The sequence below is a fragment of the Arvicanthis niloticus genome, chromosome 2 (assembly GCF_011762505.2).
Source record: "Arvicanthis niloticus isolate mArvNil1 chromosome 2, mArvNil1.pat.X, whole genome shotgun sequence".
Classification (NCBI taxonomy): domain Eukaryota; kingdom Metazoa; phylum Chordata; class Mammalia; order Rodentia; family Muridae; genus Arvicanthis; species Arvicanthis niloticus.
In genome coordinates this window covers 127,490,115-127,510,279 of record NC_047659.1, presented here as the reverse complement: position 1 = coordinate 127,510,279, position 20,165 = coordinate 127,490,115, and the positions used below count along the sequence as shown (strand labels likewise).

General features: G+C 52.3%; 1 protein-coding gene across 1 annotated transcript in view; it reads left to right on the top strand.

The window, feature by feature from the left end:
* Positions 1-861: 861 nt before the first annotated feature.
* Tgm2 (transglutaminase 2) overlaps positions 862-20,165 on the top strand; it is a 28,874-nt gene continuing 9,570 nt past the window's right edge. The window contains exons 1-9 of the mRNA XM_034495905.2: positions 862-1,000; positions 3,950-4,129; positions 8,108-8,350; positions 12,651-12,769; positions 14,498-14,626; positions 15,565-15,742; positions 17,626-17,761; positions 18,376-18,479; positions 19,911-20,153. Coding sequence (XP_034351796.1) covers positions 991-1,000; positions 3,950-4,129; positions 8,108-8,350; positions 12,651-12,769; positions 14,498-14,626; positions 15,565-15,742; positions 17,626-17,761; positions 18,376-18,479; positions 19,911-20,153 — 1,342 coding nt within the window. The 5' untranslated portion in view covers positions 862-990. The remainder of the gene's footprint in view (positions 1,001-3,949; positions 4,130-8,107; positions 8,351-12,650; positions 12,770-14,497; positions 14,627-15,564; positions 15,743-17,625; positions 17,762-18,375; positions 18,480-19,910; positions 20,154-20,165) is intronic.

Here is a 20,165-nt window from a genome sequence, read left to right as displayed (position 1 = left end):
GTTCCATGGTGGAAAGGGGGAATAGCAAACTGTCATCAGAGAAGCCAGGAAGGGAGTTGGTCCATGGGAAGGGTCAGAGATACGGTCCCTGAGCTCTTCCAGCTGTAGTTCACAGTGGGCTAGCTACAAAGAAGGGGAGCACAGGAAAGGGGATGGGAAAAGGGATAGGTGAGTGGATGGCAAGCAATGGGTAGGTGGGGGATTATCGGAATGAGTGGATGGGTGGGACAGGAAGGATATGGGTGTCTGTGGGTGTCCGCATGCCAGTACCTGCGCCCCTGTCTGCCAAGAGTCTATAAGCACCCACATCCAGATACCTACGCATCTGAGGGCTATATGTGGCTTAGTGGGAACCCAGCCCCACATCTGGCTATGTTTATGTCCTGGCTCTCTAGGCTTGCAATGTGACTTAATGTGGGATGTTCCTTTAATCATTGTGTGTCCAAAATTGTCAGTTGATTCCGTGGGACTATGTGTGGATCTCTAGGTCTGTCTGCTTGGTTGTGAATGTGTCTGCTCCATGTGCATGTGTGTATGGTGTGTTCATGTGTGCCTGCATGCAGTATGTGTGTGTATTGTGTACATGTATAGATAGTGTAGGTGCATGTGTATATATGGATGTGGTATGTATGTACACGTGCATCTGTGTGTGGTATATTCATGTATGTGTGTGGAGAGGTGCATGTTCTTGGCCACTGGTTTGGCCTGTGGATCATATCTATGCGGCTTATCTTCAGTGGCCTTGGTCTGATTTGGGTATTCGTCGCGCGTTCCAGGTGTCTGTTCCGAGGTCGCCCTGTGTCCAGCAGGGGGCGCTCCCGGAAGCCTTAGTTCCCGGACCTACAGGCGGGGGTGTCCGCCCCGCCCCGCCCGGGCCCGCCCGGTCGCCCTGAGCTATAAGTTCGCGCCGCGCGGCTGGCCCGCAGCACCGCACTGGTGATCCTCGCCCGAGTGTCCCGCCGAGTCTGAGCTGTCGCCGCTAGCCTGGCCATGGCCGAGGGTGAGTGCCTGGGCCGCGGGAAGGTAGAGTCGGGAGCAGGCTGGGCTGTCTCCAAGTCCTCAGAGGAGAGCGACAGGTGGGCCATTGGGAGGCACCTTGCTGGCCCTGAGTTGTTGGCCTCAGCTTCCCCCACCCCAGGGCATAACCGTTAATTCTACCCCCTGGATGAGGTGAAAATGCTACCTGGAAGGTATACTGGGAAGGGTAAGGTACCGTTATCGGTGCCCCAATACTTAGTTAAGAGCTGGGTCCCTGCTGTGTGCCAGGTGCAGAGGAGCTACTCAGGGATGCTGGCGCACGGGGCACTTGGCTTTCCCCTGTGACTGGAAAGGGGTACAACTTTCCTGGCTGATTCTGTGGTTTCAAATCGAAGGGACAGTCTAGCATCTGGTGGAGCACTGCTGAAGCCAGGCCTGCCTGTTCCTTCAGGTCCTCTTGAGCCCTCGTGTTCTCCAAGCCCAGATCTTGACCACTTGTTGAAGCTCAGGGTTCCCTGCTGTAAGTTAGGGACAGTCGTACCAACCTTGTTACAGCCACAGGGCTGAGAAGACTGGAAAGGGTCCAGGGTCCTGTTCATTTCCTGCCCGCCTACTTCATGTGCTCACATGTAGACATATGTACATGGGAAGCACACGGGATCACATGAGTCAGGACTTGTACAATTGAGGATGTTCTTAACGCTGTCAGACCAGAATCCCAGCAGACCGTTAGGTCAAGTCCATTCAGGGATGGCATCTGCCTGCAGTGTGACCTCGGGGAAGGGACTTGGGGCAAGAGAGGGGATGTAAAGAGAGACCTGAAGCAAATAGGGAAATTTCAGAGGTCAATCCCTGCTATGAGGCTTGGGTCACTCCCTTTTCTGAAACCTCAACAGGCTGTGATATGTCACCTAAGGGGCTGCTTGTCCCCAAGGCAGTTTTTCATCCCTATCTCCAAAATCTGGGGGAACTCAGAGACACCCCAGGCTTACTGTGTTGGGGTTTTCTCCACCAACGCCCCCCCCCCCCCCCAAGCCTCAAAGGCCATGAGTTCTGTGATTCTGAAGCCTGGCTACTGCACCCTTCAGCCTCTGGGTGGGGTACTGCAGCCTGTCTCCCCAGACTAGGGGATTGTTGCCACCAGGGTTTCTAGAAAAATGGCCTTTTTTCCTGCCAGAGCCTTCCGAAGTTGAGAATTTTGTGTCCTGCCTCAATGGCAGTGGCGTTAACCTCTTTGCTGTGGTATGGCCTGGTCATTACCAGGGCAACCTACAAGTCTTGCTACCAGCCAAACAGGCACCTGCTGTGGGACCAGGATCACAAACATTTCATTTGAGGTGGTTTTTGGAGAGGCCTTCTGTACTTCCAGGAGGTTTTCCCTGCATTTGGAATTCTTGCACAGCAGGAGGCCCAGGACCTAGGCTACCCAACTTTGGGCCAGTCCCCTCCTGGAGCCTCAATTGGACCACATGTCCTTCTCTGAAAGCGTTGTGCCTACTCTCAACCAGAAGGGCTCCCTAGTCCTGACCACGAGCCTGTTCAGACCCCGACCACCCCTACCCTTGTCACCCAGTACTTGCCCAGGTCCCCAGCTCCTCCTGCAACTGAACATAGAACTTCTGCAGCTACAGCACAGGGCTCCCTCCTGGGCTGGGACCCATCTTGACTTCTTAGCACCCTTTGAGGTCCAAGGGTAGGAAATACTTGTCTAGGATCACAAAGCAACACAGGAGAATGAAAACATAGGTCCTTAACACTCCCAAGCTGTCATTTTTAAACCTTTTACTTTGGAGAATATTGGGCATATGGCAGGGAGGGTCGCGTGATAAATTCCTCTGCCCTCACTATGCAACCTGCTCCTGCCCTGTGCCGTTCTTCGGATGAGCATCTCATGTCATGTCAGCTGTGAGCCTATCCACACGTGCATCAACAATAAGGATTCTCCTCCGTGTTAAGTCAGCAGAATCCCTGAGCTCTCAGCTCTGTCACCAGTTCGATTCCCAGCTGTCTGTCTCCTGCTCAGAGTAAATGTTTAAGAACCATCTTGTGAAATCAGTCTTAATAATAGCCGTACGTCACAACGGGCAGAACACCCTCAGTCTCCCATTACAGGGTCTCCTGTCAAACTTTCAGGTGCTTTTCTTCTTCTTGCATTTGATATGTTAAGGACACCAGGTCCTTTGCTGAAGGTCTCCCAGACTCTGAATTGTGTTGGCTCTGCCTGGGTCCATCCTTTAGCCTGACCCTTAGTCTATGGAATTTCTAGGACATTGAAAGCTGGGATGGCTCGGGCTGTCTTCGTGCAGGAGGAACTGGAGTTTAAGGCCAGGTTGGGCTACATAGTGAGATCCTGTGTAGCAAAAGGGGAAGGGGAGGGAGGGGGAAGGAAGAGAAGGGAGGGCAGAGAATAGAAAAGGAGGGAAGAGGAGGGAAAAGGAGGAAAGGGGAGGGGAGGGGGAAGAGAAGAGGAGGGGAGAGGAGCAAATGCTGAGTACCTTCGGCAGGTCCCACCCCACCCCTGTGTAAATCAAAAGCCAAACATCCTGGAGGGTTGTGACCATGTGTGGCTGGCGTGGAGAGGAGCACGGGCATTAAGTGGCATGCTGTGCCTCACACACATCGATTTATTTAATATTTACCATGGCCCTATGAGGTGAGTTCGGGAAACTGAGGCCCAGGAAACTTGAATCGCTGGAGATCACATGACTGGGTCATGGCAGAGGCCTCTCCTGTTGGAAGCAGGATCTTGTGATTAAAAGCCCTGTCGATATTTAGCCTTGCCAGACCCCTGTGACCATGGGAAGCTGTGGGTTGCCAGGGTCAGGGCTGTGGCTTGTAGAAGTGAGAGAGTGTCACCAGGATCTAGAGAAGGTCACTGGAGGTGCAGTGAGTAGGATTGTATCACCTGAGACTATAGCACACTGAGAGATGCCGAAGTGGCTCATGCCTTCCTCTGTCTCTGTCTCTATAGAGCTAATCCTGGAGAGGTGTGATCTGGAGATTCAGGCCAATGGCCGTGACCACCACACGGCCGACCTGTGCCAGGAGAAACTGGTGCTGCGGCGTGGCCAGCGCTTCCGGCTGACGCTGTACTTCGAGGGCCGTGGCTACGAGGCCAGCGTGGACAGCCTTACGTTTGGTGCCGTGACCGGTGGGTTCCTTTGATTCCCTCTATGTCCTGACAGATGATTCTCACCTCCCTGCATGACCTCCCCCATCCTGTGGGAGTCTCAGCTGTCAGTAGCCCCATTTCACAGATGAGAAACTGAGGTTCAGAATGGAAGAGGGAGAGGTCACCTCAGTTTCTGCAAGTTTGTTTGTACTGGTTGCTGCTTTCCGTAGCTTCCTGCCTTGGAGTTTCATCAAGATCCTCCATAATCTTTCCCACACCAAACAACCTTCCTGTCTCTTCTTACCAGGGCTCCTGAGAGCCCACTAGGCCTCTGGGATCTGGTTTAAACTAGCTCTGGGTGGTGGGAAAAGTTCAGTTGACTAGAGGTGGGGTGGACTGCTGACCTGCTGTGTGACATTGAGTTAGTCACTTAGCCTCTCTGAGCCTGAGTTTCATCAGCAATTCACACTGGAGGGTTTAGTAAGAAGGCCCTGGAAATGTCCCGTAGATGTTGGTGGCTGTTGCTTGTATCATTCCAGGGGCTCCAGAGATGGGCGAAGGGGTGTTGGACCCTGTCTACTTTATCCCCAATCTCTGTTTGACTGTTCTAGGAAAGTGGTCTTGAAAGCCAAATCAGTTGTCTAGCTTCTGGTAGGAACCACTCCCTCAGGGTCAGCAAGGGGCCATCTGGCTGGGATTCTGGCCCGAGGGTGTAAAGGGCCAGCTTTCTTTGGTCTTTGGGGATAGAAAGAGTGGTGAGCAGGAGCTCCCGCCCCAGCCCAGCTGAGGCCCTTTCTATCTGAGGGACGCTGATAAGCTTATCTTGGAGCCCGAAGGCTGCCAGGATATCCCCTCCATCCTTTCCTCCTCCCTCCTCATCCACAGAGGCAGCCATTACCCAGAGACACCCCACACCCTCACCTGTAAGCCCCTTTCTATCACTCAAAGGGTCCTAGCCAGTGTCTGGCCTTCCAGCCTCCGTGGAGTGGGAGGTTGGCAATGTTTGATTGTACAGGGCTGGATCATGCTTGGAAAGGTGGGACAGTCCACATACTCATCCTGATGCACCCAGTGTGGAAGCATAATGGGCTCCCATTTTGCAGACAGGGAGACTGAGGTAAGGCTGCTTCAGATGGTTAAGCCACTCACTCAGTGGGTCACACGGTGGTTAGAGGCACAGCTGCTTCAGTTCCTGACCCAGCCGTGAGTTGAGACTCTCTGTCACTTAACCCCATGTCTACCTGAGTGCCTGCCTGTCCTCAATATACCCTTCTGGGACAAAGTGACATGTGAGACGGCAGCCTGAGCTGCCTGTGGGCACCCACATTCTCTCTCCTCCCTGATGTAGCCTCTTTCTTCTTCTACATGGTCTGAGGAGTATAGCAAAGGTACTTAGGATCCGGAGTTCAGTGCTGAGAGGGACGTGACCTCCTGAACCCCAAAGTTAATCTCTGCTCACCAGTCCCCATGGGTCACTTCCATCTGTAGACTGTCTTGGTTTCCCTGTCCGCTATCCAAGACCCTCCCGGGTGCCGGAGAAGCCTGAGGGACAATAGCAGGAAGCCAGTCTCCCACCAGGCCAGGCTTGAGTCAGTGCCCAGCCAAAGTCTGGCTGGGGACCTCCTCCTCCATTAGAACTCTCTAGTTTATGCTCAGCCTGTCCTACCACTAAGGGAAACTGAGGCCAGGAGAAGGGAGTTAGTCAAGCCACTCAATGGAGGGCCTTGTGGTCCCACCCTGTCTGTTTGTTTTTTCTGTAGGCAGTTTGGGGTCTGGTGGGCTCTGCAGCAGCCTCAGGCCACAGTGGACAAACAGCCCTTGTGAAAAGATGAAGCTCCCTCCCCTGATGGAGGGTGGAGAAGCCTGAGATGAAGCCAGCCTGAGGGGGTGAAGGGAGCCTCTGTGAGGCTAATTGAGGGTGTTACCCTGGAAGCCTCACTTACCGGGGCCCAGCCTGTCACCATGGTTTGGGCAGTGCCAAGACCCCTTGGGCCTCTGGAGTTACGTGGGTCTAAAGTGATCATCATGGGACCCTTGGCGTCACCAAAACTACCTCGTAGAACCACAGCCAGGAAGTTTGCAAAGCCAGCTACGCAAGTAGCAGTGGGATCAGGGGACAGTATGTCCTTGCCTGTCCCCCAGCAAGCCCTCTTGGAAGAAAGGTGTGTGTGTTGTGGGTGTGTGTGTGTGTTTGTCCGCATGCGTACACGAGTACATGTGTGACTGTTCCCGGATAGAGAGGTGGAACGTGCTTTTCCTGACCTGCCCTAGGGATTACCATCAACAGACAGTGGCCATAGGACCTGGCCCAGGCAGGTTACCAGAGTGACCAGATAACTGATCACCCAAACAGGGACATTTCTGAGAAGGTCAGGACTGTGCGGGGCCTGCAGGCATAATTATGACTGAGCTGCCCCACCCACCCCTAACCAGCCTCATCTCCTTTGCCTCGGTTTCCACATTTGTGAAGTTATTTCGTTGCCATAAAATTGTCTACCTGTGTTACAGCCCTCAAAGCCTGCTATGTGGCTTAAGAACTCAGATGTCTCATGTCTTTTAGAGGGAGCGCATCAGAGGACAGTCCCTACTATAAATGCTTCCCATGGGCTCTCAGTGAACCTCCCCAGCTGTGCTAGAAGGCAGTGGTGAGAATAATAGGTCATAGTAACTACTTATTGAGCAGGTACTGTGTGCCAGGCTTGCTTTCTTAAAGCTTCTTGGCAACCTGAGACAGAATGAGTTTGTTCTACAAACGTTGAAGGTCCTCACTTCACAGATGGTGGAACTCATGCTTAGAGAAACAAAGTTTCTTGTTACAAGGTTACAAGCCAGTTTCAAACTTGGGAATGGACCTTCCAGGACCTGTGGTCTAGGCCTGTTTCTTTGAGGAAGATACTGTGTGTCAGAGAGGCCTGGGGTCTTGGTTTAGACCAGTGGCTCTCTTGAGTTCCAGAGCTGGCTGGCTCCTTTCCAAATGTCAGCTCTGGAAGTCAGGGAGGGTTTGAATGCCTCCAACTCAGCCCCTGGCATCCAGACAGGCTCTTGAGGCCTGTGTCATGCTTATTAGCTCATGGTTATATTTGGACCCGGGTACAGTGGGGCTGGCAGACTGGGAAGAGGGTTGGAAACTGGGAGGGAGTCCCTCAGTGAGCAGGCCCCAGTATTGTCAGCTGCGGATGGCAGAGCCACAGGGAAGGGGTGGAGAAAGAAAAATAAACTCTCATGCCTCGCAGCTAGCCAGAATGCTCCTCTGTTTCTTCGCTCTCTGCCCAAGGCTAAAGTGACCAGCCCAGCCTTCTGGTGACTCAGGCCTTCCTGCTTGGGTCAGGCCACCCCTTACCTGGAAGAGGTCTGTGCAGACCATGACATAGGACGTCACCCACCAGGAAGCAGCATCTTTCGAAATGGAGCAGTGTAGAGGCCCCTGGGCCTCAAAACCCCAGAAAGCCAGGATCTCCTGAGAGCCTTCCTCTTTAGGCCTCATATCTCTGGCAGTTAAAAGAAGCTCAAAGAGTCAGAGCCCTCTGTAAGGTGTACAGGCTGTAGGGAAATGATTGCCCTCATGTGCCATGCATGGAATTAGAACCCATAGCCAGAGGGTCGCTGGTAAACCAATGCCCCTCACAGCCTATAGCCAGGATCTCAGATGTCCAGGTCCTTCCTACTCTAAGTGTGTAGGGGCAATGGTATGCAAGAGGGGGCTTCAGATAGAAGTGAGGGTCCTTGGCAATGTCCGCCGTTCTTCCTGCCAGTGTCATAGTCAGGCGTGCTGAGCCTGTCCACGGGATCCAAGGGAAACGACTGACACTTTCCCAAGCTGCACAGTCTTCTTTCTGGGGACTTCACCATGAGCCCATGGCTACTTCACCAATGAGAAAACAGGCTTAGGGAGATGGAGCTTCTTGGCAGAGTTCTTCCAGTGCCCGGAGGTGGAACTAGGCCTCGACCTCAGCCCTGGGAGCCTGGACAGCATCCTGCCAACTCTGCACTCACAGCTGTGTTGTCTCCTCCCTGCAGGCCCAGTTCCCAGTGAAGAGGCAGGGACCAAGGCCCGCTTCTCCCTGTCTGACGATGTGGAGGAGGGATCTTGGTCAGCCTCAGTGCTGGACCAACAGGACAACGTCCTCTCGCTGCAGCTCTGCACCCCAGCCAATGCTCCCGTTGGCCAGTACCGACTCAGCCTGGAGGCATCTACTGGCTACCAAGGCTCCAGCTTCATGCTGGGTCACTTCATCCTGCTCTTCAATGCCTGGTGCCCAGGTGAGCTATTTTCTATCCATTGGGTCTGGGGAGCATCCAGAACCAATAGATGGGGTGTGAATGAGTGTTGGGTGGGGCAGCCTCAAAATAAGGATTCTTTTGACATCCCAGTTTATAGACAAAGAAGCCAGGTGACTCCTCCGGTACCAAAGGATGCTCTCCTGGTCTGGGGGCCCGTGAGTTTCTACAGCACTAGGAAACAAGTGTCTGAATCCATTTGGCTGGTATCCCATAAACTGGTTAAAAACATGGCTGACAATTCTGGGGATTGAGAGGTACAAGATCAAGACAAGGGGGTCACATCCAGTGAGGGCCTTCTTGCTGTGACCCAACATGGAGAAATGCATCTCATGGTGAGAGAAAGAGAGAGGGCCATACTCTTCTATAGCCACCCCAACCTCTAACTAATTAACCAGGCCTCAGTTAGAACAGGAATCCACTCATCAGGTCCCTCCTTCTAATACCATTACCTCTGGGATTAGTTACACTGTAAGTACATTGTGGACAAATGGTGGTATTGTGCTTCGGGAGTCTTTATTAGGGGAGAGGTACCCAGCTCATGGCCTGGGCCAGACACGGTGCTCATTCTTTTCATGAGGCTCTGATTTAAACCCATCCAGGTTGGCTTAAGGACAGGAAACTGAGTGAGGTACAACAGGACAGGGCCCAGAGTCTGACTCATAGCTACCTCCTTACACAGCTGGCCGGGACACGTCAGCATCCTTGATGCTCAGTCAGGAAATTGAAACTCAGAGAGGTTAAGAGACTCTTGGAAGCTCCTCCAGTCATCCAGGGGACAGTGGCAAAGCAAGAGGGGAGAGCTGGAGAAAGTCCAGGCCAGCTTGAGTATCAGGAAGAGGCCGAGCTGGGGCACACCTCCCAGACTCAGTTTCCCCATCTCATTAACATGCACTCAATGTTGTTATTGACAACTGCACGACAGTTTTGTTTCTTTCTTCCTCTGTCACGGTGAAGCAGGAGGGGACCCTCAGCCTGTCCAGCCTAGGAATTCAGCGGCCTTTCAGGCTAGCCTTGAGTCTGGCCTCTGGGCTATCAGGCAAACACTTTCCTAGATCATTGCTTGTTTTCTTTTCTTCTCTATTTGGGGACATTTTATGGCATACTTGATAGAGAGGCTTTTAAAATTCTTCTGGTGTGCCTACTTTGGTTTATGTGCCTACTTTAGTTTTTATTTCTAATTCTAACAGATGCCAGAACAGCTTTTTTATCTTTTTATTTTATGTATTTATTTTTGAGGCAGGGGCTCATATAATTCAGGTTGGCTTCCAACTCACTGTGTAGCTGAGGATGACCTTGAACTTCTGCTCATCCTGCTTCCACACGCAGTTAAAAATACACCCCTCACCCCACTTTGTGGGGCTGGAGAGATGGCTCAGCTGTTAAAAGCACTGGCTACTTGTCCAAAAAACCAGGGTTTGATTTTCTGCATCCACATAGTGGATAACAACCATCTGTAACTTCATTTCCAGGAGATCTAATGCCCTTTTCTGACTTCCTTGGTGGTGCACATACATACATGCCAGCAAAAGACACACACACACACACACACACACACACACACACACACGCGCGCACACACACACATACACATAGGCACACACACTCATGCACACGCACACACACGTGCACACACATGCACGCACAAACACATGCCCCCCCCTCCTTTTTTTTTTTATCAGAACATGGACTCTGCTCTGGGGACTCTATTGTCTGCAGTCTTGGATTAATCTTAGCTCTGTCTCTCTACACCTGGAGAAATTGGTTCATTGCTCTTGAAAATTGCTATTTCCAAGATGACTGCTAGCAAACATGAAAGGCCAGGCCTAGTATTGCTTGGCTATAATCCCAATACTCGAAGGCTGAGGCAGGAGGATTGTGTGTTCAAGACCAGACTGGGCAACTGGGCAACCCTGCCTCAGAAAAGTGAAAAGTAAAGAGAAGACTGGAGACGTGGCTCAGTGGTCAGTGTTTGCTTAGCTTGAAGGCCTGGGTTCAATCACCAGCATGGAAACCAACAGAACCACAGAAAGACGTCCAATTGGCTAACATCTGGTTTCTCCTGCAGTTGCCTTCAATCTGTGCACAATGCTCTGAACGCAGCTGCCCAGTCTCTCCAAGAGTTCAAATGCCTTGTATGTTGCCCACATGGGCTGCATCTGCCCAGTGCCTCGTTAACGACCCTGAGGTCATCCCCAGTGACCATGGGGTGTCTCGGAGAGTACATGTTGCAGGGATTGTTTGGAATAGGGTTGGCTTTGCTGAGACAAATTACAGTTTATTTGGGTGAAGCAAGAGCCCTTGCCAACCCACAGGGTTTTAGAGTTCAGGACAGGGAGAGGGCAGCTCCCAGGGAAATCCCTCTTCCATTGTCTCAGTCTTACCCTGACCTGAGGATTGGAGTGGGCCCCAGTCAAGCAGCACAATGAATGACTAAGATGACCTACATTGCAAGGCCTGGGGGAGGCAGGAACTTGGGCTTGGGTGGGGACAGCTGTAATGGGGGAATTTTCAGGATGGACGGAATGGCTGATCTGCCTGGAAATGGGAGCCCCTGCCCTGAATCCAAGGCCACAGGATAGTACCAGTGTGGGTATGGCTTCGTGTCCCCAGTGTAATCAACTTTCCCAGAAGTCAGAGCCATGGTCCTAATACCACATGAGCTAACCACACTTCATGTGGTAATCCTGAGCTTTGCTTTCTCTTTCTCTCTCTCTCCTTCCTTCAGTGTCCACAGAACTCACTACTGCAAAGTTAATTCCTCCACGCCCCTCCCCCTCCCACACCCCTCCTCCTCACATCTCTCCCTCTCCAACACCTCCCCCCTCACACCTCCAGTCCTAGCCCCTGCTCCAGCTCTGGAGCCAGAAAGTAATATCCCCAGGGTGCAAATGCACTCGCCTTTCTGGATACAATGCAGAGGTGCTGGACACTGTTCAGGTCTCTGAAGGTCCCATACGACTCTCTCCCCAACAGGTCCAGCAAGGACTGGAGTTTGCCATTCTTTTAGGTACCATGAAGATATTTTAATTTCTTTAAAAAGGGGGGAGGGGCGGGATGTACCTAGCTGATGTGAAGACTTGGGTTTGATCCCTAGATAGCGCACACTTATAATTCCAGCACTCAAGAGGTAGAGGCAGGAGGATCAGAAATGCAAGGTCACCTTTAGCTGCATAGGGAATTTGAAGTCAGCCTGGGATCCATGAGACCCTGTCCTTAAAAAAAAAGTGTTTTTTTAAATAAATATGTCATTGTGTGATGTTAAGACATCAATCATAGCTGAATTTTCTCTGTGATGGAGGGAGGATGTCATAGAGAACAGACGCCCAGGCCAAGTGCTCACCAGAGTTATCATGAGGCTCTGGGTTTCCCCTCCCAGCCTCAGTTTCTCTGTCTATGACGCAGACATCATAAAGCCAGCCTGACCACCAAGCCTTGGCCCCCTTGGCCCTTTATCCCCAGCCCCCCTGGCCATAGGGAATCCTGTAACCCACCTTTTCTCTGGGACAAAGCTTTGTCACCTGTGCCCTCAGCAGAGGCTGCCGCCTCCTCCATCATGTCTCAGGGAGCCTCCCTGACCTCAAAGCTGGCCGTGCTCCACCGCCTTAGGACTGTGGTGACCCTTCCTTGGTGGCTGGTGCCTTCTCCCCAGGTCTGGCACCGTCCTAGCGTCTAGAGGTTCCTCCCATCTGCCACACCTTTCACTTCTAGGCAAAGCCAGGAGGTGCTAAGAGGGGCTCCAAGGCCCAGATCACACTGAAAATAAACATCAGAGCTGGGTAGTGGTGGCCCAAAACCTTTAATCCCTGCACTCAGGAGACAGAAGCAGGGGCAGGTAGATCTGTGTGAGTTTGAGGTCAGTCTGTTCTAGGACAGCCACACCTACAGAGAAACTCTGACTTGAAAAACAAAAAGCAACAACAACAACAACAACAACAACAACAACAAAAACAATAAGTGAATATTAGGACCAAGGACTCCCTAGTCCAGCCATTATTTATTTGGATGTCTGCTTTCTCAACTTGGAAGTCTTTCTGAGCCTCAGTTTCCCTGTCTTTAACATAGGACTCATAAGAGAGTGCATAGATTCATGTGTGTTCTACTTTCAGCCCAGCTCTGGGCATGTTGGGAGAGTGTTATATATGACAGCCTTATCTCTAAATGATGTGACCTGATAATTAGTTTTGCTAATTGAGAGAGGCTTGGAGTTAGTTCCCAGCTGCCACTCAACAGGGCTCCTGGCTCACCAGCGCGAGCTGAGACTCCTTTCTTCTGCCTACAGCGGATAATGTGTACCTAGAGTCAGAGGCGGAGCGACGGGAGTATGTCCTCACCCAGCAGGGCTTCATCTACCAGGGCTCTGTCAGGTTCATCAAGAGTGTGCCTTGGAACTTTGGGCAGGTAGGACAGCGCCTGCCCCTCATGGGGAGCTCAGGCCAGCCTGTGTCTGGGAGCCTGAGATTTCAAGATGTGAGTGGGTGGCAGAATCATCTATTCCATCCTGTTAGGAATGCAGGGTACCCATGTAGCTGCAGGCCCAGAGAGGTGTAAGGCTTGCCTAAGGTCACACAGCAGAGGCAGCACTCCTGGGCCCAGGGTGGAGAAGAGATGAAGAGAGCCTGTGAAACAACGAAGCCAGCAGGGGTTCTCAGAGAAGGGGACAGTGAAGGCCTCTTGACACAGTGATGACCCTTGGAAGATGTACAGTGTTTGTGTGCTCAGCTTGAGTCGGTCAGTGGGTGAGGATCTTGTTGGGTCAATTGTTCCTAATGAGAGCCTCCCGAAAGCACAAGTGGCCAGGCCACACCCCTAGCTTTTGATTGACAGATCTGGTTGAGCGGGGTACCCTCTCAAGGCATGCCCAGGGGTACTGATGTTGCTATTCTAGAACATCTGTTTGTATCAGCCACTGCTCAGTAACAAACAAGCCTAACACATACATGGCTGAAAGTAACAACCATCATCAGAATGTGGCTCCTTACAGATAGAGACCTACCAGGGCAGGGCTGTGGAGTCTAGGCTGGGCTGGATGCAGATGGCTAACTACTATCTCTTCTGTTGTTTCCAGTTCCCAGCCACGGCTAGTTCTGCAAACCCCAGGTCTCATTTTCTCCATTAGCCACCCTCCCAGGAAACCTCTTGATCCTATAGAGAAAACAGTGACACCGGCCCCGGGTGTGTCGGGGTCCCCTGGGGCGGAGCCCATCTTAAGCTGTCTTCCTGCGGCCTCTGGATCAGTGTCTGATTTTCAGACCCAGGGAAATCTTTTTTGGGTTAGGGAAGTCCTCCTGTGTGTCTCAGTGTCATGCTGACCACGGCTTCCTCATGAGGGATCATAACAGCACAGCTGCCTCCCCAGTGCAGGCAGTCTGGCTGTGGGAGTGAAATGAGCCATGTCTCCGTGACGTGACATGACGTGACGTATAAACCTCACCACAAGCCAACCTCAGCTCCCAGGGCTTTGCATTCTCGTCTAAGAAACAGGGTTACACCCTGCCGTGGGACCTTCAAGATTCTCCTTTGCAAAGACTTAAGAAAGAGGAAACCTCACTGTCCACAGTGGTCAGAATGGCTTCTAGAACTTGGAAGCATTTGAGCTGGGCTTTGTAGAACAAGTAGGCGTTTCTCATAGGAGAGGCTATGTGAAAAGCTCTGTGGGAGGAACTCACAGGTGGGCAAGTTTCTATCCTGCTTGAGAAGGGGTCTGTGGGTAAAAGAACACTAAGGGGTGAGATGGGAAACATCCTGCTTGTAAATACCTCTGAGCATCAGGCTGTCGGCAACAGGGAACCACGGCAAGCCTCGGAGGGCCGTTCTGTAGCATGAAATGACATGCTGGTCCCAGGCTTTGCCAGGAGCAGCATCACAAGATGAAGAGCAAAGGCGGGAAAGAGACCCCTTAGGTGCCAGATGGGCACGACCCTCCCCCTCTTCATTCTTATGTCCCCCAGATGTCACACTGCTCCCTCCTAGGCCTTCAGCAGCTGGTATCCTGAGGATGTCCAGAACCAGCTGGACTCCCATTCATTAGCGAGATAGAGTGGGGTTCCTGCAGCTGTGGGGGTATGGGGCAGCTTCCTGAAGAGGCTGGTACTCCGGCTTCCTGTTCTGTTGTTTGCTTGGATACAGTTTGAGGATGGGATTCTGGATGCCTGCCTGACGCTCTTGGATGTGAACCCCAAGTTCTTGAAGGACCGTAGCCGGGACTGCTCACGCCGCCGCAGTCCCATCTATGTGGGCCGTGTGGTGAGTGGCATGGTGAGTATGGGGCAGGGGATGGGGGCGTGGGAGGACTGACAGGCTGCTTGCTCCCTTCTGGGATGATGAGGCCTGTGTTGGGAATGGTGAGGACTTGGGGCAGGAGTAAGCCTCAGCAGAAGCAGTTTAGAGAGCTCTACATGAATGAGGTTCCCAGGAAAATTCATCTAGCCTTTCACTCAGCAAATATTGACCAATGGCCACTAATCCTGGGCACTAGGATAGAGCTGGGTCTAAACCCCATGTGGTCCCAAAACCCATAAATCTCTATTCTAGTGGGTGGGTGAGAGGACACAGACACTAGTGGAAATAAACACGAGAAATGAGTGTTCAACCATGAATCAAGATGAACACACTATGGGAGCAGGGTCTGTGAGTGTCTGAGCACAGGATCCCTCCATGGGGAGGGGCTGAGGATCCTCCCTCAGGGGTGGTCCCCAGAGATGACTGAGAGGAAGAGATAGCCTATGCTAAGGCCCTGGGGAGAAGCTGGAGTAGAGTGAGCAAGAGGAGTGGGCGGGTTCAAGAAGAGCTGGGTAGATGGACAGGGCTGGTGCACACAAGAGCTTATGGGCTTTGGACCAGAATTTGGATTCTATTCTGGAAGTAGTGGGTGTTTCAGAGATGTGTGGAGCCAGTGTGGGTGTTTGTGAAACTCAAATCAGGCCATGCCACTTGGGAGTGACCCTGGATTCACAAGGCAGGTTCAGCCCCCCCGAATCAAATTCTCGGCAGTTGGCTCTGCTAGGATACTGCCTTCCTCTGTCTCCTGAGCCTTTGGCTGCACCCCCGAGTTATCCCTGACATTCCATCTGTTGCACTACAACATAGTGTCTACAGCCCTTCATCCTGGCATGGCCCGACTTGGAACCCTTGCTGTATGTACTCCTCCTGATCCACGCGACAGGCTGTTTCCCATGATGCTCTGTTGATTACAGGTCAACTGCAATGATGACCAGGGTGTGCTTCAGGGACGCTGGGACAACAATTATGGGGATGGTATCAGTCCCATGGCCTGGATCGGCAGCGTGGACATTCTGCGACGCTGGAAGGATCACGGCTGTCAGCAAGTGAAATACGGCCAGTGCTGGGTGTTTGCGGCAGTAGCCTGCACAGGTGAGCTGCAGCTGGGCAGGCTGGAACCAGTCTCAGCATGCAGTAGGGCCCGTGGGGACTCAGGGAGACCTGATTTCAATACTGTTTCTGCCGTTAGGATATCGTGTGTCCTGGGGACTAGTTAGTCCATTTCCTGCCTCTCTTCTTTCTCTGGGTTCTATACCCTGATCCTTTTCTCTAGGGTCTACGACACCTTTTCTCCACGGGACCTCCTGAAGTCTCCTGGAGGAATCCCATACCTTAACCTCCTACCTAGGTGCCTTTGTCTTTGGCTGTGGCCACCTTCTGGGCTGGTATGTAAGGAGACCAGGGAACCTCAGCCAAGTTCATGGCTCAGAGACCCTGGGAGCAGTGTTCAGCCTGTTTCCCACCTCTGGGTGGACTTGGGACAGTGCCTTCATGCCTCAGTTTCTCCATTCTGAGAAACAGAGGAAGAAGTGGTCACAGGGAGCCCTGAGGCCTGGGACAACGGCACTGAGCATAATCTCGGGCCAAGAATGGCTTGGGTTGGGGTCTCAGGGCATCAAGGGCTCCAGGGTATCTTGGTGGCTCCGTGGACATTTTCTCAGTGCCTGGCACTGAGCAACACCAACCGCACTGAGGTTTGCCTTGGAGGGCATGTGACCTGCTGGCTGCCCCATAGTAACTCCCAGCCCTGCTCTGGGCACTAGGCAGATGAGCCTGCCCCCACCCATGCCTCTCTCTGAATCATATCCTAGCAAGTTGCTATTATTGGCTCGTCTTCCCCAATGGGAACTGGAAGCTCGAAGAGGGGAAGTGACTTGCCCAAGGTCAAACGGCTGGTTCAGGGCACAGTCTGGTCCTGAACCAGGTATGTATGATTCTGGGGAAGCCCCAGATTCTTAGACTGTGGTGATAAGGTTTCTCAGGACACTATCCTGGGGACAGCAAACAGGCAACACAGAGCCTCCTGTCTGTCCCCAGAGACACACTGCCTGTGGCAGAAGGAGTAGGGCTTACACCAGCTTCAGCTGTGGTTACGGGAACCAGGCAAGAGGTAACAGGTCACTGCTCCCGCTCCCCCTCCAGGAACCTCCTGCATCTCCTGGCCAGAAGCCAGGGCCATCTGGGAAGCTCTTTCACAGGCCAATGCAGGGCAAAGGGCAAAGACCAGATCCTCTTCTCCCTTCAAAGATTCAAAGTCAATCAAAAGGAAAAGGAAAATTTGGGAGTCCCACGCCAACTCTTACTGTGGACTTTTTGTCTGGTTTTATCTTTTAGATACTTTCTTTCTTTTCTCCCACCCTAAGAGTCTAGCCCTTTTATGGTAAGGGCTGAGTGTGTCTCAGGATTATTCCTCTTACTTAGTGGGCCCAAGGCCCTTGCAAAGAAACAAAGAAACAAAAGAGCGGGGGCTGCAACTGGGTTGGTAGAGGGCTCCTCTAGCGTACGTGGGGGTGGGAGGCACTCATGATTCCTGCTCTCCTCTTTGTATTGAGCTTGCAATCTTCCCAGGGTGCTCAGCACCTTGCTATGCTCCTGCCGTTTGCTCCCAGGGCTTGCCGGCTAGAGGATTGCTGGGAGTCAGTGTGACTGGAGCAAAGTGTGCAAGGGGGGTGATCAGAAATCAGGGGCCACAACAGAGTCTCCTTTTGATGTCCGTGGGGACCATGGTGCTATGGGGGCCACTGAAGATTTTGTTGTGATGAGGGGAAGCGGAAGGAACATAGTGGGCACAGGGTAACCAGCCAGGTAGGCACCATTGCAGGCCAAGAGTGGCAGCTACATAACTTCACCACCTGGTCAGTGAGCCCATCATCCTCTGGGGTGTGGATGAGCCTATGGAGGCCTGGGCAGGACAGCTTTGTCCAGAGCCTCAGCAACAATGTGAACTCATGTTCATCCCCCTGCCTCACCCCCAGTGCTGCGATGCCTTGGCATCCCTACCAGAGTGGTGACCAACTACTACTCCGCCCACGACCAGAACAGCAACCTGCTCATCGAGTACTTCCGCAATGAGTTTGGGGAGCTGGAGAGCAACAAGAGTGAGATGATCTGGTGAGGGCCCGAGGGGAGGCTGGGGCAGAAACCGGAAGCCTCTCAGAATAGGCCATGGTTGTACTGGGCCTCCACTGCTGAGCAGGAGCAGGCAGAGGAACTGGGCTGGAGAAAGTTGAGTGGAGGCAGAGAGGCGGGAAGCCCACCACAGACAGCCCTAGAAGGGATGGCAGGGGGGATTGAGAGGGATGGGAGTCTGGAATGTGAGTTGAGGTCCTGGCTGGCTTTTGGGACTACTCTTAGCTTCAGAGTGGAAAAGGATTGAGCCAACCCCATACACCAGGGCTGGAGCAGGGAGCTGGGGTTGGGAGGGTTCAGGTGGATATAGAGGGGGCCTGGACCAGGCAGGGCCTGAGGGCAGGAAAGTAGCCAGAACCGAGGACTTGAAAGGTTAGTCAGCGAGACCTGGAGGTACTGAAAGAGCTCAAAGATGTCGGAAGGTCAGAGGACAAGAATGAGTCCCCACTAAAGAGACTGCTGCTGAGACTGCTCCAAGGTGGGCCAGAGAGGTGGACTCAGGATTTCCTGGTCTCCTATGGTGAGTAGGATTTGTGGGAAATGAAAAAAAAAAAAAAAAAAAAAACTGTCTGTGTTTTGCTTCTGTCCCCTACTAGGAACTTCCACTGCTGGGTGGAGTCCTGGATGACCAGGCCAGACCTACAGCCAGGCTATGAGGGGTGGCAGGCCATTGACCCCACACCGCAGGAGAAGAGTGAAGGTGGGTCACAGAGCTGCAACAAGGTGGGGCTGAGATGCTGAGCTAAGGCCAGCAATGGAGTGGCAGCCCTTGGTCTGTGTGTGTAGTGTACTTTTTCTTTTCTTTTTCTTTCTTTCTCGTTTGTTTGTTTTTCAGAGACAGGGTTTCTCTGTGTAGCCCTGGCTGTCCTAGTACTCACTCTGTAGACCAGGCTGGCCTCAAACTCAGAAATCCGCCTGCCTCTGCCTTCCAAGTGCTGGGATTAAAGGCGTGCGCCACTACTGCCCGGTCATAGTGTACTTCTTTAGGGAAGGTGTGAACAAAGCCCAAAGAAAAAGCATCTCTTCACTGTCTCTCAAAATAGCATGGTCACCTACCCACTAATTCCAGCAATTCCAAATGCAATGTTTGTATGTGTCCAACAGACAGACAGACAGACAGACAGACAGTGCCAAGGCAAGGTTTGAGAAAGCACATGGACATTCTCTCAAATAAAATATTTAAATGCATGGATAGGGATACAAGGAGCATCAAAGTTATAGAAAGTTCTAGAAAAAAAAAAAACCTTTATGGCATAGTCACACTTGTTCCTCTGTGGAGCAAGTTCTAGTGCTGGGGACAGTCTATGTGACAGCTCCTCCTATTTGGGGCAGCTTCAGTGATAAAAATGTCTCAGGTTCTTACTGGTGGCAGCTGTAAGTTGTTGCTATGCTTTCTCACCTTGTCATCAGAGGACAAGCTGCCAGAACACCGTAAGTTAAAGATGTCATCTTCATTCACCTAAAGTCACTGAACCCTTAGGTTCTGTTGTAAGCTGGGCAGGGACTATGGAGTTGGTGGCGAGTGTCAGCATTAGGCAGCCTCTTTGTAAATGTGTCCATATCCCAGTGTGACACTCCTGTGACTTCAGTTTCCATGTCCCATCTCAGGATGTGCCAGAATATCTCCACCCATCTCCAAGCCCCCAACACTAGGTGTGGACAGGGTCAGGCAGTTTTACCTTCATAAACCCAGATTTCACATGCAGTACTGGCTGAGGCCAGGCTGTGGCTGGCTCTGATCTCTGCTCAACATGCTCAGTTGGTGGGAGCAGGACCCAGCCTCCCGATGTTCCTAAGATGTTTTGGGGTACATTGGTTTGACTTATCAAAGGTGGTGGAGCTTTATACAGAGAACTTTGCAGATATAACCCCACAGTGAAAGGCAGCTTGGAGAAGCGACTGACTTGCCCAAAGTCACACAACTAATGGAAGACCAAACTTAGACTTGAATGCCAATATCTGGTTCTGGAGTCTGTGCCCCAAATCCTCATCCCATGTGCCTTCTGGGAATGGCTTCTCTGGTTAAAGAGTTATCTGGTCTGAGAGCTTTTATGCATGTGGGCCGATCCTGGAGGGGTCTGGTGCCACGCCCTGTGTAGCTCCATTCATCTTTCCCTTTTACCCCAAACAGGGACATACTGTTGTGGCCCAGTCTCAGTGCGGGCCATCAAGGAGGGGGACCTGAGCACCAAGTATGATGCACCCTTCGTGTTCGCTGAGGTCAACGCTGATGTGGTGGACTGGATCCGGCAGGAAGATGGGACTGTGCTCAAATCCATCAACCATTCCTTGGTGGTGGGGCAGAAGATCAGCACTAAGAGCGTGGGCCGTGATGACCGGGAGGATATCACCCACAACTACAAGTACCCAGAGGGTAGGCGGCTGC